Source organism: Cyprinus carpio, chromosome A21 (assembly GCF_018340385.1).
Source record: "Cyprinus carpio isolate SPL01 chromosome A21, ASM1834038v1, whole genome shotgun sequence".
Classification (NCBI taxonomy): Eukaryota; Metazoa; Chordata; class Actinopteri; order Cypriniformes; family Cyprinidae; genus Cyprinus; species Cyprinus carpio.
In genome coordinates, this window is record NC_056592.1 from 14,686,118 (window position 1) to 14,703,217 (window position 17,100).

At 35.2% G+C, this 17,100-nt stretch overlaps 1 protein-coding gene across 1 annotated transcript in view; it reads left to right on the plus strand.

Moving 5' to 3' along the window:
• The first annotated feature begins 11,999 nt into the window (after positions 1 to 11,999).
• The window catches only part of ppp3ca (protein phosphatase 3, catalytic subunit, alpha isozyme), a 51,271-nt gene continuing 46,170 nt past the window's right edge, over positions 12,000 to 17,100 (plus strand). The window contains exon 1 of the mRNA XM_042711480.1: positions 12,000 to 12,166. Coding sequence (XP_042567414.1) covers positions 12,112 to 12,166 — 55 coding nt within the window. The 5' untranslated portion in view covers positions 12,000 to 12,111. The remainder of the gene's footprint in view (positions 12,167 to 17,100) is intronic.

Consider the following 17,100-nt stretch of genomic DNA (forward strand, 5'->3'; position numbering starts at 1 on the left):
AAGAGAAAAAACGTTCATGAAAAGGCTGTGATTCTTGGGGGGAAGTAGTCTGACATAATCTTTTCAAAATAAAACAACAATCAATAATCAAATTCATCATCATGGAATAAAAAAAAAATCAAAATCAGTGACATAGTAACCAACATGCAAGTAGCCATTTCGTTGTCATGTGATAAGAAAATCATAAAACAGAGAGGATCCCTTTAGAGCCCTCATAGCTGAGAGGATCCCTTTAGAGCCCTCATAGCTGTCAAGGACATTCTGTTTTTAAACATATTAAACATATTTTAGGAAAGGCATGTTTTTATTCCAGGTAAAATGAAGCATCTGGGTTTTTATCTAATGTCTTAAATATTTTAAGGATACTTTTTAATAATGTTAAAGCTGTACATTGTTTAATGTGTATACTCAAGTGTATTTAATGTGCAAGTAAATTATTTAGTCTTTTTTACTTGATGGTTACACCACTTGATATTAATGAATAATTTTATTAAATATTATTAATATTATTATTAAAGAGTTATTGGGAGTTACTTTTTTGAATAATGATAAATAGTAAATAATTTTGTAGAAAGTGGTATAACTTTTTTTATATATGAAACCAACATGTATGCAAAGACTACATTTCTAAGAATTTGGCACGTGTTTTTAAAATTGATTTTAAACAAATAGATATTTCCTCTTTTTTTATAAACTCGGACATTGTTATTTGTTATTGACCTGTAAATGTGTGAAATGCAAACCTATGAATAACTTCTTATTAAACGTGCGTGCAGGTTAGTGACGCAGATCACACGTTGTACCGCCATGAATAGTGTGGTCTGCTGTGGTAAACAGGGGTCAGCTGTGGTCGTTCGGCTCCTGGTTTCTCTCAGTCCACTCCGCTTCTTTTGAATGTCCTGTCTGCTGGCAGGCGGCCAACCGAAGTGTGTGGAAATGACACCGCCAGGGCGGCAGAGATTTTCCTTCATTTCTCTCCTTCCCGATCGCAGACGGGCTGACATTGGCTAGAAAGTGGAGCAGCTCGTCAGGGACAATCAATGCGAATCGATCGAGCCGCGCGGGTTTGAGGCTCCGAGCTGGAAAATAACGCGCGTGCGAGCGAGGGAGAGAGAGAACGGGGAGGGGATGTGCTACCAATACTCGCCTATCACACACAAATATCGGCTAAACTAAACATTCATTTCATGGAAGCCGCATCAAAGACAGTTTATTCCTGACCCAAGGATATTTTATCATATTCATCAAAATTAAAAGGATATTGTTTTTCCCCAGCTGTCAAAGTTAGCCAAACGAAACGCCTCTATGTGCTTTGGCTGCAACTATAGGCTAGGTTTATATTAGCAAGTGTGCCGATACTTAAATATAAATACAATGGGGTCCAAAAGTCTGAACACTACTGAAAATGCTTCTATTTTGGCATATTTCTAAATGAATGTTTTTCTTGTTGTTTTCTGTTATAAATGATAACATTATCATATAATTTGAGAGAAAAGTTGAATTGAAAAATGTATATTTCAGAATTTCTTAATATTTTGCTCTAAAAGTTCGTGAAATTTTGTGTCAAACCTGATAATTGTGTTCCCCAGCATTATTTGAGATGTTCCAAAGAGCATCTTGTGCTTCAGTGGAAGAAGAACATCTAACATATAAGACAGAAATGTGCTTATTTGTTTTAAAATTTTCAGAATACTCAAACTTGGTTTATATTTGATTTTGGATCCCATTCTAAATGTTGTTGCCAACTTTTAGACATTGCTACATTTGCAACATCCAGTGGCATTCATAGATCTGTGCATTACATTACGAGGTTCTCATGGTGATTAATATAGACTTCCATATGTCAAATTAAAGGCATCTAAAAAAAAATGTAATATCATGCTAAGGTATTTCAGAGCAGTGCAACTGCATGCATATCGCCATGCTAAACAGCCTACAAAGTGATCTACAAGACAACCTCTTAGTAGATATGCAATGTCTTTGGGTAACATTCAAAACATCTTGGTCACACCCATAAAAGCATTGGTTTTGCCAAATGGTGATGCCATGGTAACACCCATAAAAGCATTGGTTTTGCCAAAAAAAGTACTGGTAAATCTATGGTAAAGAAAAGGGAAAGAGGCTATATATAGGCTTATATATGTGAATAGGCTATATATAGGCTTATATATGTGTATGTATGTATCTATGTGTATATATATATATATATATATAATATAACTGTATATATAATACAAGATATGATACATATATTAATATATAATATATATATAGACACACACACACACAATGTTACTGTGTGAAAATACAAGACCTACGGTACACAGCAATAGCTCCGTGATATGCCTAAATGTCATTAACCAAAAAATAACCTTAAACAAATAAATAAATCCTATCAAATAAAAAAAAAATATGCTAAGCAATAAGTTGTGGCATATATATCTGTTCTCATTATTAGCTGTCAAAATATAGAACATCAACAATACAGATTCTTCTCAGTTGAGAAAAAAAATATCTAGCATGTACAGAGGCCACTGTTTTCTAATCCAGGTTTGTGCTGCGTTACACGGGTTGTCTAAGTTTGACAATTAGCTTTTGTTTCACTGCTGACATATTTTCGTGGTCGTGGGCTGACACGCACGGGTTTCGTCAGAGAGATAAGCGCACAATGGACGCATCCAGTCCCTCACTGACGGGCTGGCGTGAATAAATTGGACACGCATTGCTTCGTAATCCCCTGAGTGTCTCTATGGCTCTGGCAAAGTGCCTGGCCTCACCGTATCTTACATTAAGCAGACGTCAATCCGTTCGTCCTCCTTTTGCTTTTGAAAATCACTTCCATGTCGAAGTGCCTGACCGCTTTCTGTGCCTGGGCTCCGCCAACTCTAAATACCACCAGAAACACCACCAAAAGTGTATCTGCACCTAAGATTGAAACATTATCCTACAACCAAACAATTTTGTAAGCACTGATGATGGTGACTGTTTTATAGGGATTTTTGTTGCTCTTAACCTATAGCCTATAGTATGTTGGTGAGCAAACCGACAGCTCTATCCAAATGAGTTTTAAATAAAACACTTAATTTTTGGAATATATTTGTGATATGTACATCTGTAGATCGCGTGATACTGATAAATAATGCTTGCATGTTTTGACGTTTGACGACAGCTGTTTTCCGTTTTAAAATGTAAGTTATTGCAGTGATGCAAAACTGTATTTTCAACAGCCATTATCTCAGTCTTCAGTGTGCCACATGATTCCTCAGAAAATATTCTAATTTGGTGCTCAAGAAACATTTCTTATTGTTATCAATGTTAAGAACAGTTTAATATTTTTTTGTGGAAACCGTGAAATAGAAATCTTTTGTAACATTATAAATGTATTTACTGTCACTTTTGATCAATTTAATAAAACCTTGCTGAAAAAAAGTATTTCTTTCAAAAAAATTAAAAAAAATCTTACTGATCCCAGCATTTTTTTTATATTTGTGTGTGTGTGTGTGTGTGTGTGTGTGTGTGTGTGTGTATGAAAATTTGTGTGTCTAAATATGTTAATTATAAATCTAATCAGGAACTGTATTAATAACAAATAATCAAACTCAAGAAAATAAAGAAACAAAAAAGTGAGTGAATTACTACTAATCAGGCTGATGTAATTAAAGTAACAGAATGATAGTGGCAACAAGCTGATGAAATCATGACACCCGAAAGAAAAAACATACTTTTCTCCATTATCCGTTTCAGCTAACCCTGACTATAATAGGGACTCAAAACTGAACTGAACTCCTCCAAAATCAGAAAGTGTTAAAACCCTGACAATTCTAGATTCATTGCATGAGACTGACCCTGAGACTTCTTAGCATTCCAAGCTTGACCCCAGCATTTCTAAAAATTGTCAGGATAAGAAACTGACATTGGATAAAAGTGATAGAGACTGACCCTGGGATCCAGAACCGATGCATGGCTGTGCAAAGTTTGCAACTGCACAGGGTCCGTACAACATACAACATTTACAACAATTTATCTCGCTGCTTAACCATCAAAGTCAAAGGCATTGTTGTAGAAGCTAACCAGCTAGTCATAACTGTTTCCCAAACATCTCCGTCATTTAAAACACGTTGGTTTAACTATAGGTAGATGCCCTATTAGCGCCTGTTTCTATGGGCCGCTGTATGTAAGTTGTCCACCATATTGGAATGGTCGAAGCCAGTCTGTGAACACTCAAGACATGTATTTACATTTATGCATTTAGCAGACGCTTGACTTGCAGTGCATTCAGGTTATACATTTTTTTTACCAGTATGTGTGTTCCCTGGGAATTCAACCCACAACCTTTTGCACTGCTAACGCAATGCTCTACCACTGAGCCACAGGAGCAAGAGCAAGTTCCTTTTATAGATCTGCAAGAGATTTAAGCAGATGATTTAGCTAAACTAATACAATACAACCAGATGAAGCCATTAAAAGATAAGTGGTTAATTTTTTTTAACCACATTTAAAAGGCACTAAAGTTTAAAAACCTGTAATATTGAATTAATACATTAAAAACACAAACCGACAAATTCTTCCCTGTGAAAGTTCATCCATTTTCTTCAAGAATTAAAATTTTGGCGGTTTTTATAACCAGAGGCTGCGCAATGTTGTGGCATTTTGAAACTCATTGATTTTTATTGTGAGTGGCGACACCTTGACTGTTCCAAGATGGCGGACGCGTCGACGTGTCTGGAGCGGTCGAATGTTGCATCAACCTATACATACTGTATTTATGGGTTCAACTATATAGGATGGTTGTTAATGATATCACATGCAGGTGGTGGAGTAATAAAACTTCTACTAATTCATCGATTCGAGATCTCAAGGAAGCTGATGATGACTTCATTATTTTGAGGACTTTTTGTGCCCAAGAGCAGAATTTAAGTCTGTCTAACTAACAAGATACTATGCTTCTAACCACAGATCAAGAGCTGTAGTTCCAACAATGTAAGTTTGCAATGCTTTTTGCGAATGTTCATTTGAACTATGGTTTCGGGAAACGCCGAATCCTTGAACTATATTGGTAATGATGGAACTTGCGACCATAGTTGGCCATAGCTGTGTTCGAAATCGCACCCTACACCATCATTCACTATTGCCTACATTAGTCCGCTAATATAGTTCACTTGAAAGAGTGCATAAAAACGAATGAGTGAATTCAGACACTGGATTCGCTGGAAGGGCTGCCACTTTTGCATAGTTTGTGCTCACTGCTTACTAATCATTTGAAACCTAGCAAACTGGCAACTCCAGTAGTAAAGAAGAGATCTATCTTGAACTCTGTCATGGAAACTAGCATATATAAACTTTATTTCAACTATTTAATAATAAATAAATAAATAAATAAAGGAATGTATACCTGTATGATATTACACTGTACTGGACAGGCAGTTTTTAAAATAGATGAATGAATGATTCAGCTGCAGGTGCCATCTTCTGGCATGACTCAGGAATTCATTCAGCTCAACCCTCACAATGCATTATGGGTATTTTCTAGCCATTGAGTGTACATCAGTTGTACACTCATTATTGACATAACATCGACTATGTACAGCATATAATGTATAATTTGCCATCACAGATCACTGTAGCACCACAGTTCAAGTGGCATGTGAGCTGATCATCTCTTCCTCTTTACTACCAGTTACTGCACTAAATTAACATGAATGAACATAAATGTGGAAAGATGTCAATTGACACAATTTTTCAAGTTCAAGTCCACTGACATTAATCTACTAATCTACTCTCCTGTTTGGTTTGTTTGTTGGCATTATGATTGGTTAGCTCACCTGTCAATCAAACTCAGAGTGAAGGGTAAATTCTGTATGCATGCTCATGTTAGAAGAGGACCAGAATTCAGTATGTTATGATAGCATCATTGCTGTTGGTTGGATTTTGAATGTTCAATGTTGTTTTAATTCTTATAGGAATATTTCAAGTTCAGTACAAGTTAAGATCAGTTGACAGATTTATTGACATTTTGATTACCAAAAAAAATAAATTTCCACATCAGTTTTTCACAAAAAAAAAAAAAAAAAAAAAAAAAAAGCAAAAAATGTTTATTACAGTGTTTCACTTGTAAAACAAGTAGATGGGGCCATTTTTTTTCTAAAAGCAAAAATACTCACTCTTTTAATAGTACAGCCACAAGACATAGACCTATGCAATATGCATGTTAACATTATTTTAATATTAAAAAACACACATTTTTCTGTTTAAAGTTATATAAATTTTTATGACCTTATGAAGATGCAACACCATAAACACTAATCCCCATAAAAAAAGATTATTTAACCAACTTTACAGCTCAAATAATACACTACTTAATAACCGAAGAAGTAATAATAACAGAAAAGGTCATAAAAACACTTTTATATAATTACAAGCTTCACATTTCTACTTGTAAATCCTGTAAAAAAAAAAAAAAAAAAAAAAAAAAAAAAAAAAAAAGGTCCTATTTACTGTATGGAAGTGTGTTAAGTGGTTTAGGCTGAAATAATTCTAGAAATCTGTATTCAGAGGGAAAGTGAAAATTGAATGTTTGAAGAATATTAATGCAGTGCTGACTTGCACGTACAGTAAAGTGATGATCTTTGCACCAGGGCTCTGTTCTCTGAGAGTAAGGAATTTCATAGAATTCTGATAGCTGATACAGCATGAGGCATCATCAATCAATGTGTAATCTGAAATTCTTGTTAGTCTCACTTAACAGAACAATTTTTTCCTAGAAATCCACTTTACTTTATTGTATCCATATCATTTTTAGGAATAAATATTTTGAATATACTTCTTAAAAGTACAAATTAAAAACACTAAACAGTGACAGAACGTTTTTGCTGCGCACACTGACCAAATGCCTTAAAACTGCTTCTAAATAAATAATAGTATCCTTATGACATCAGTAAAAGGGTTAAATTACCATTTGCATACTGAATGTGCAGTTTTTATCACCCCATTTTCAAAATCTTAGGACCCTGAACAGATAATGTGTACAAAAACAACAAAATCTGTAACACTTTACAATAAAGTCCCATTAGTTAACATTAGTTAGTGCGTTAGTTAACATTTATTGATCCTTGTTAATATTAGTTCACAAATATAAATGTTCATTGTTAGTTCATGTTAGCTTATAGGTTCATTAAATAATATTAACAGATATAACTGTTTATTTTAATAATGTATTATTAAATGTTAGTAAATTAACATTAATTAAGATTACTAAATGCATCTTTTATTGTTAGTTCATGTTAACAAATATGTTATGTTTAAATGCTAACAAATGGAACCTTACTGTAAAATGTTTTTTTTTTATCTCATTATTTACTCACCCCTCAAGTTGTATGCATGAATTTCTCTATGAGTTTCTTTCTTCTGCTAAACACAAAATGAAGAATGAATTTTGAAGAATATGGGTAACCAAACAGTTTCTGGTAGCCATTGACTTCCATAGCATGGAAAAAAATACTATGGTACTCAATGAGGACCAGAAACTGTTTGGTAACGAATTTTGAAGAATGTGGCTAACAAGACTTGCTGGTAGCCATTGACTTCCATAGTATGGAAATAAAAAATATTATGGAAGTCAATGGGTACCAGAAACTATTTAGTTACCCACATTCTTCAAAATATCTTTTGTGTTCAGAAGAAGAAAGAAATTCATACAGGTATGGAACAACTTGAGGGTGAGTAAAGGGTGACAGAATTTTCATTTTTTGGGTGAACTAACTGTTTATAGAAATACTTTTTTAAAAATATGTATTCTAAACGTAATGGCAAAGTAGAAAATACTAAGCTGAATTGCCTGTTTTGCTGAACATTGCCTGAAAGAGAAAGACTGCTCTGGTAGGGAGCAGCAATGCGTGACACAGGAGAGGCCGTGGTGGGCGCACTTGCCCCGGGGCTAAGGCCACACTCAGATCTTTGTTGCGTTCGCTCTGCGTGAGACAAGGCAGAGGCATTTTCCTGAGAGAGAGAGAGTGAGAGAGAGAGAGGGAGAGGGGGGTATTAGTTTTACTCTGCCTACTTCTTCCCACTCCAGCTGCATGACTAGCACCGCAGGAGTGCCCCAGAAGACTGCCCGAAAAAAGAAATGCCAGAGAGCGAATAGAGAAAGATGTCCGGTTTCGCAGACACTCAGGAATGTTGCGAGCTGTGTGAGATTTCCAAACAAACACCGAAGTGCCGCTCTCTCCTCTCTGCCCCGAGGCACAGCCCAGCACTCCTTTACATGCTCACCTCCCACCGCCGCCTCAGCACAACAAGCTTCCCATCAGTCTGCATGATCTGTTTCACTAATGCGTCAATTCATGGGTTGTTTTTTGTTTTTTGTTTTTTAAATTGCAGTGCTGTTTACCACAACTCTTGTTTCTTCTGGACTGTGTTTAGCCCATTTCCCCCCCCCATCAAAAGTGTCAGTTTATAGAACAAGCAGTACTTTGTCTATCCCTCTGCGTTCAAGAGCATATGGTTTTCTGTGAAAAGCTGAGCCTGACAGGATGACACAAAAAACCTGTACTATCTCTCTGCCTTTGACCTAGTAGTCCTAGAGTGAGAGCGAGAGACCACAAGCTCCAACTGAACCCTCATGCACAGACATCCATCTGAATACTGGCAGGCAAAAGTGAATTAGAAGAAACACTCAAGAGCAAAATGACTAGGATTGTCATCAGATGAACAGGTGTGGCAAAATACTGAGGTTTTCATAGGAGATGCTGATGAGACAGAGCCGTTATGGTACAATGTAAAAATTTTTGTTCTCTCATCAAGGATTCCTAAACACGAACCATCAGCCCAACTGCGCATGTTAAGAGTGTCAACCACACAAATGACTATGAAACAATGAACAGATGCATAGTGATGTAGCAAAGAAGGAATCTGGTTCTCAAGTAATTTAGAGATGAAGTGTATGAGAAAAACCTACAATGAAAGATCAACATCTAGTTGTCATCTGGCTGCATTGCAGACTTAACTGAATAAGTTAAAGGGAAAGTGTGTTTATCTGTTACTCTCATATATTCAGAAAATGTTTGCTTGTGAATGAGTCACGGATCTAGAAGTGATTTAGATCTGAACAGAGTTGCTTAGCACACCTTAAAGGGTCAGTAAATTATGACAAAGCTGTATTCCATTCTTCTGAACACAAAAGGGAATATTTTAAAGAATTTCAGTCTTTTCCATGCAGAAAAAAGAAAGAAAAATAAATGATATACGATAACATAATAGCTTAATGTGAGGAGTAACCTGAAAATGATATTTTACATATGTACACTACAATTTTTAAAAAGAAATCAATACTTTTATCCAGCAAAGATGCATTAAATTGATCAAATGTGACAGTAAAGACTTTTACAATGTTGCTAAGCATTGCTGATTTAAATAAATGCTGTTTTTTTTCTCTCCATTCATCAAAGAATCATAACAAAAATCTCTCATGGTATCCACAGAAAATATTGAGCAGTACAACTAGTACAAATGTTTCTTGAGCACCAAATCAACATACTGTATTAAAATGATGTGTGAAGGATAGTGTGACAATGGCTGCTAAATATTCTGCTTTGCCATGCATAATAAATTACATCATAATAATATTAAACTAAAACAGTTATTTTAAGTTGTAATAATATGTCAAAATATAAATGCAGCCTTATTGAGCATAAGAGACATTTTTCGAAAACATTAACAAATCTTACAGACCCCAAACCTTTTAACTGTAGTGTATATTGCATGTGTATATTCAAATTTGGTCCCTCAGTGACACTAAATGCCATTTTTACCTGCTTGTCTCATAAACATCAGAATGCAAGTTTACATTTTAATGGTGGGGAAACCATGTAATTTTCCGATTAACTATTATTTTTTTTTTAGTAAAAGCTGCCAAATGACAGCTGATTAATATTTCTGTTCCTTTCCATGTTTGATAGGTTGGAGCACATATTGAAAAAGACTAATTTCAGATCACTGTTTGAATCTGTACTTAAATGCAAATGTATTCTTTGAACAGCAATACAGTGTATACATCAACTTGAATGAGGTAACACTATTACTGCACTGCTGAATGTGCTGTTTGTGCTTGCATAACTTTAGCCTGCCCTGACCTCTATGGGAAGAATAAGGTATTGCAAAACTGTAGTAATGCAAAAACAGTTCAGCCCCCTGCAGCTGTGTTTTTCACCAGCAAGAAAAAGCCGCATTAATGTCTTTCCGCAGTGTCAGGTCAAAGCTGACTGCCTGTTGCACATCGTTGGTTCAGCTTTCGGTCAGTGTCTCCCTGGGACAGGTAGACTTTAAAACAACTAATGTGAAAAAAGTAAATAAGGTAACTATATATCTTTTAACACCACAATATAAAATAAAGCTAATGGTATTTGACTTGTTATATTAGATCCACCCAAGAGTTGTCCATTTGAGAATTTGGGTTCCTTTAAATCAACTGAAGGATGATAAAATATGAATATTACATTCAACATAACCTGATAAATGATACTAATGGTCACGTTCTCACTTCACCATCAGCCTTAGCTGTTTAATGTTTTATTATTACAAAAATTGTAATTTTGTTTATTGACTTTTTATACCATTTTGTCTTATAACCAGCTATCACAATTTTATGTGAGGTACCAATAACTGTAATAAATGATATTTTATTATAGCTGATACAGTGGTTACCATGGTAATTTTGGTAGACTGTCCATTACCATGCTGAAAACAACAGCTTAAACCAAGCTGGTTTGCTGTTTTTAACTGGTCTGTTGACCGGTTTTAAATGGGTTTTGGCTGGTCATGCTGGAAGACCCTCTTAAACTAGCTAAAGTTTTTTGTTTGTTTGTTTGTTTGTTTGTTTGTTTGTTTTTAAATACAATATTTACTACAATAATGTGTGCAAAATTGTTGTCATATATAATAAGTATAGTTGCTCTGAGATAGTAATTCATTAATTAATTAATATTTTAATAACTAATTACATCAACAGTGAAATTTGATTACTAATTAATCACTCTAATTCTGTTGCATTTCTGATTACTAAAAAAATACTAAATCCCATATCAACCTTGACCAGTTGAACATTATGAAACTGCTTGTAATTATTTCAAATTCATTCTCCCTTTAATTATTTCAAATACATAATATGCATTTGAATAAATTATTCTTGAACTGAAGTATTTAAAGGGAGAAGGTTACATTTTAACATTAGACATTTTAAATCCACTATGTTTTATATATAATTGTTCTATAGTCTATGCAGTATTTAATGCAATTACATCAGAAGTAACTGTAATTTAATTACAGAAAAAATAAGAGTAACCCCCTACTTGTTCAAGAGGACTTGTTGAAGTAATTGGTCTAAACAATTCTCATTGTAATTTTTGCATTCATAATAACTTTTGTTTAAAGATTGAAAAACCATATTTACTACAGCCATATTTTGAAATAATCTGTATATATTAAATGTCTTTTTATTGACAGTTTTTGGCTAATTCCAAATTCTGTTTTTGTTGAAGTGTCATTAGCTATAATTGTGAAAATCATTATTCATAACTCTCATTTAAAAGAGCACAGAAACTTATTTAGAAAAATAAAAAATCACCGCTCCACTTAAAAACTGGTAAGGCGACGATATCACATGCGCAGCGGGACACATTCTCACAGACCTGAGTGTCGTTTCAACTTGATTATCAGTCATGGCAAAGAGCGAGCTGCGCGTTCTCGGGAAAGCCCTTCACCTCCACCTGATGGCAGCATCACGCAGCCCCTACACACACACGCGTGCGAGTTACCCCCCCCCCCCTCCATGTCTGGTTCAACCAACTCAAAGAAAGTACCTACCGAGCGCGCTCGCTCTCTCTCCCTTGTTTCTCTCCACCGCCTCCACCCCAACAGCCCCACCCCAACCCCCACAACAATCACAACCACCGCACCACGACAAGACACGGACACACACAAACTCAAGAGGTGCCACTGCGCGCATCCGAGTGATGCCACTGCACCAACCGCATCTCGCCACCGCGAAAACACGCCGAGCATAAAGCGCTTCTTCTGCGAGGAGTGAGAAACACATTCGCCTGGAGACATCCACTGCCCATGAAGATGTCTAACGCTGACATGGTCTTGAACTCCACCGATCGGATAGTGAAATGTAAGTGTAGCCCCGCATCTTTATTTTGTGACCAGTGAATGTCATGCCGTTATTTATGTACTAATGGTTAAAATGTTGCCACGGCTAATTGAGATCGATTGCATTTATTAATATGGTCAGTTCATGTTTAGAATTGAATGCTTTTGAGATAAGAGATCGTTGCGATGATTTTCTCTGCTATGGACTGATGTTAATTGAGTCATGGGCGGCAGAGGGAGATGTGTTAAATAAGGCAGATCCAGTCGAGGCGGTGATGCAGCAGGATTTAGGTGGCATCACGCAGCATTTAGTGTATTCTTCAGAGACAATAAAGCAATAAGGTTTTAAATTAATATTTAGTGGTTTGCTTTCTCGAGGAAAGCCTCGAGTCTGCAGGTAAATCGAGCTGGAAACTGTCGCGCCCCCGTTGCGTCTGATTGATTTTCGCACATTTACTGGTCACGTAGCGCACATTTATAATGCACAAACATAAAAACAAAAAAAAAACCAGAGATAAACTAAACAAAATATAATCCTCAAAAAATAAAAAATAAACTAAACTTAATTTAAATTAAACTAGGTCCTTTTTTGCTTAACTAAAAAAACGTTTAACATGAATGGCAGGGTCTCTTCATGGGGACTGCCATGTTGGGATCACATATTGATACAGTTCAAACCAATACAATAACTACAATTGATCGTGTTACTGATAAAATAATTTTGCCAGGATGCTTTACAAAGAAATATTGATACAGTTGACCCTGTTACAATAATACTTCTGCAAGGATGCTTTACAAAGCATAAATGCAAATGTACATTCTAACAGCAACTGACATAACATCAAAACAGAGCTTCGGTGTGGATCATCAGGTGTGCGACCCACCAGATGAATGAAAAGTTAAAAACAAAATGACAACCCAAGCCACAAAACCAGAAATTTAAAAAGGAACAAAACAAAACAAAACACACAAACAGCTTTGGTAGTGTCAGCATTTAGTGAGAAAATTTAATGCATCCAGGCCAATAGGTGTCAGTATACAGTCTAAAACACGAGTATTATTTGGCATGTAAACAACAATTTACTTATCTTCACAGTAACAAACAGAAAAAAACATAAAACATTCAACATATAGAATACACACAAAATCTCTTAAATAAATATATTTCAGTTTTATTGTGCTGTTGGCTTTCATTGATGCGTTCCAACCATCTATGACAGCTAATGGGTCACATTTACACTTGAATGATTTCTTCCTTCTCCTCTCAGGTCTGATACTTTTGTCTTTTTGGTCCAGTGATGGATATATTATATAATTTGTGATATTAATAACAGATATATTCTTGAAGATGTGTGTTTGAATCGCAGCCTATATAGGTATTCCGCCTCTTCAGAACAGTAAACCCCCAATGTTAATATTTTTCTTGTTTTTACACAAATTAACACTTCAGCCTAGCTGATTGATTTGAATTGCAAAAATCTGTGGGCTTGTGTACTTTTCCAGGAAAACAATTTCCAGGATATCTCAATTTGCATGCTAATGTGGCCACATTTAAATGTGTTTTCTACCGTGTTGATTCGATAAATAGCATTAGCATTTAAAACACCCTTTGTGACAAAGACATAGTCCACCCAAAAATGAAAAATCTGTCATCATTTACTGTTTAAATCCCATATGATTATCCCAAAAACCAGATGTTAGGCTGATTTATGGCATGGATGTTGTGCATAATGGCACATATCAACCTGAAGATCGTTTCGGTCCTGGTTTGTTGACGTGGGCATTTTTTGGCAGAACATTTGATTTGTATCTGCCTTTGAATGCAGAATCTTATGACAAGGCCCATTATAACTCAGGCTTTGATATAAGTCATCTGACCTCTCTAAAAGTTAAGGTTGCATTAGTCATTGGCACACGTAATGAGTCACAGTAGTGACCCCCGTCCAACGCACCGGCTACCTTATAGAGGTACTTTAGATATGGCTGTTTTGGCCGTAATGGCATTCTCTGAACTACCTCTGTCTCCTCTCCCCCCTTATGTATAATTGAGGGCTTTTATCATCAACAAAATGCATAAATAAATAACCACATCTAAAATCCCAGTGATGAGGTTTGCTAAGCATTCATATTTAGCAGTGTGCAGCTACAAACACAGGAGACAAACAAAGACTTTGTCTCTGCATAGAATCCCTACAGCAGCAAAGCAGGATTTCATAAAACACTGCATGGTGTATGATTTGCAGAGTCTCATTTACTAAGTGCAACTGGAGTTAGGCCTTTCATTCCTGCACTGGCATAATGGATTTTATGCCGCTTTCCATTTAGTGTTTTGATATGCTGGTTTATCGCCTCGTCTCATGGGAGCTTTACTGTGCATCAGTCTTTGTGTGCGAAAAAAAAACATTCAAACCACACCAAAAGCAAAATCAAAATACTATCCATCTTGCAAATCAACATTCCTTTATTACCCATATATCAATGCAGAAAAACATTTACAGATTTGCAACTGTGAAGTGTTCAAACAGACTAAGGATGTCAAGATGCTTCGTTCATGTCTGTCTTATAGCAGAAGCTGATTGTTGTGGCTATTCTGTGGTTGTATTAATTTTTTATCATTTACAAAATTTGAAATTTACATGCAGTAATTGCTTTACACTGTTAATATCACCTTGTCTATAACTGCAGTCTTCCATTTTCGCTTAAAACTGAAGACGCTGCTCCACCTCCAACTAAAATTCAGACTGCATTATTATTGTTATTATTAATTAATATACTTAATAATAGTGTATTTTTATTTTAGATTTTAATATGTTTGTATATTAATATAAGTATGTTTGATTAATAATATTTAATAAATAATATATACAAAAATAAATGTACAAAAAAATAATAATAATAATACAAGTATATTTTTTTACATGTGTGTTTCTGCCTTCTAGCATGTTGATGTGCTTTTTTGTGTTTTTTGCAACAATCTGTGACGTGTCAAGAAATTGGCCAAAATTTTGTGAACGCTCCAAACAAACCCAGACCCCTCTAAAGCAAACTAAACCGTGAATTTCTGCAGGTGCTGTGAATGCCGTTCAATTATAATGTATATTGATCACACAAGGTTTTTTTCTGCACTTTTTTTTTATTGTTGGTCTATATACAAATGTGTCAAAAGGGCACACACCTGTAGTTGCGATATTATTGAACAAAATAATACATATAAACAGGCACAATAGTTTGAGTGAGATACTAAACATTGATATAGATGTTTATAGTGTTTCTGGGGAGGATGTGATAGGTAAAGTGAATGTTTAATGCACTTACTAAACAGTGTTCTTCAAAAACACAACATGTCAATCAGTGCCTGGTTTTAAAGCCCAGAGGAGGAAGGTCAAGTGTTGCTTCCGCCTCTGAGTTCTGTTGTGTAGATGCCACTAGCCCACTCACTGTTCTGGGATGCCTTTATGCCAGGCTTAGAACGGCCTAGTTTAGAGAGCCCAATTTTAGGGCATTAACTGTGTTATCTCTGATGGGGCTTGGTGAGCCACATGGGGCTCAAGAGGTATTGTCAGGATATAAACGGGACACTCAGAAAGGTGAGTCACCTAGCGGTGATGGTTCTCTGGGTCATGTTCTGATAAGAACATTGTTACAATGCTGTTGACCTGACATTGTCATGCAAACTAGTAAGGAATGTTGCCAAGTAAGATGTGCTGTTGTTTACTTGTCACTGTGTGGCAAAGTGCCTAATATTCTAACTAAAAGAACAAATTAGATTATTTCATTGCTGAAAAAAAATAAATGGTGGTGCTTGAAAGAAACTCATTGAAGATGCATGATATATCGGTAACATATCAAACACTGGCTGATATTATAGATTTTAATTGATCGGTATTGACCAATATTTGGATATTTAATTGTGCATACTCACTTTTAAAATTAGACTACGTTTGTCGTTGCTTAAAGCTGATCTTTAAAACACTAATTGTTTACTAAATGTACTTTGTAACAAATCTTAAAATAAATTAATTTCTATATGACGTATATTAAAATGGGTAACACTTTACAATAAACCTCCTTAGTTAACAAACTACCTTAGTTAGAAAACATGAAATAACAATAAAAAATCCTTAATGTCTCAACATAATTTTTTAAAATCAAAACTTGCATCTGTTAATATTATTTAATGAACCTGTGCTAACATTAACTAACAATGAACAGATGTATATTTAGGAACTAACATTAACAAAGATTCATAAATACTGTAACAAATATATTGTTCATTGTTAGTGAATGCTAGTTAACATTAACTAAGGTTCATTAAAGAAGGTTATTGTAAAGTGTTACCTTAAAATGTCATGCTTAAATGAATTTGTAGCATTTCAAATGATTGGTTTTAGTTTTTCATTTATTTTGACAAACTAGTATTGATTTTTAACATCGGCCTTGTATCGATTATCAGTCATAACATGTAACCATTTTATACTGGCCCAGAATTTTAATAATCATTGCTGTTATGCTCAGGCATTGTGGGTGGTTTCCATGGCATTGCAGTTGCTAAGATGTTCTTAGATTGGTTTTTAGAGTATTTGCTATGCAGTTGCTATGGTGTTCTGTGGTCGGTTTCATAAACTGCTTAGACTAGTCTTACCAGTTGATCTATTTTTTTTTTCATTACTAGTTTTATTTATTTAGTTACATAAAAATTGTTGAAACAAAAAGTGTCGATATTTAGTGTCAGTGTTCCCTGTTATTAATGGTATGACCAACTGGTTGCATTTATTGAATCCACCCAAACAAATGGTTTTAAACAAATACTCTGTCATTTAAGCTTCGGTTTCTTGATCGGTTGTTACAAATAGCTCAGCATGAGCCTTCTCTGGCCAAGCTGTTGCAGTTTCCCATATTTATCACATACATTTTTTAATGAGTTAATAAGCCTGTGTTTTCCCTTTAATTAGTGTG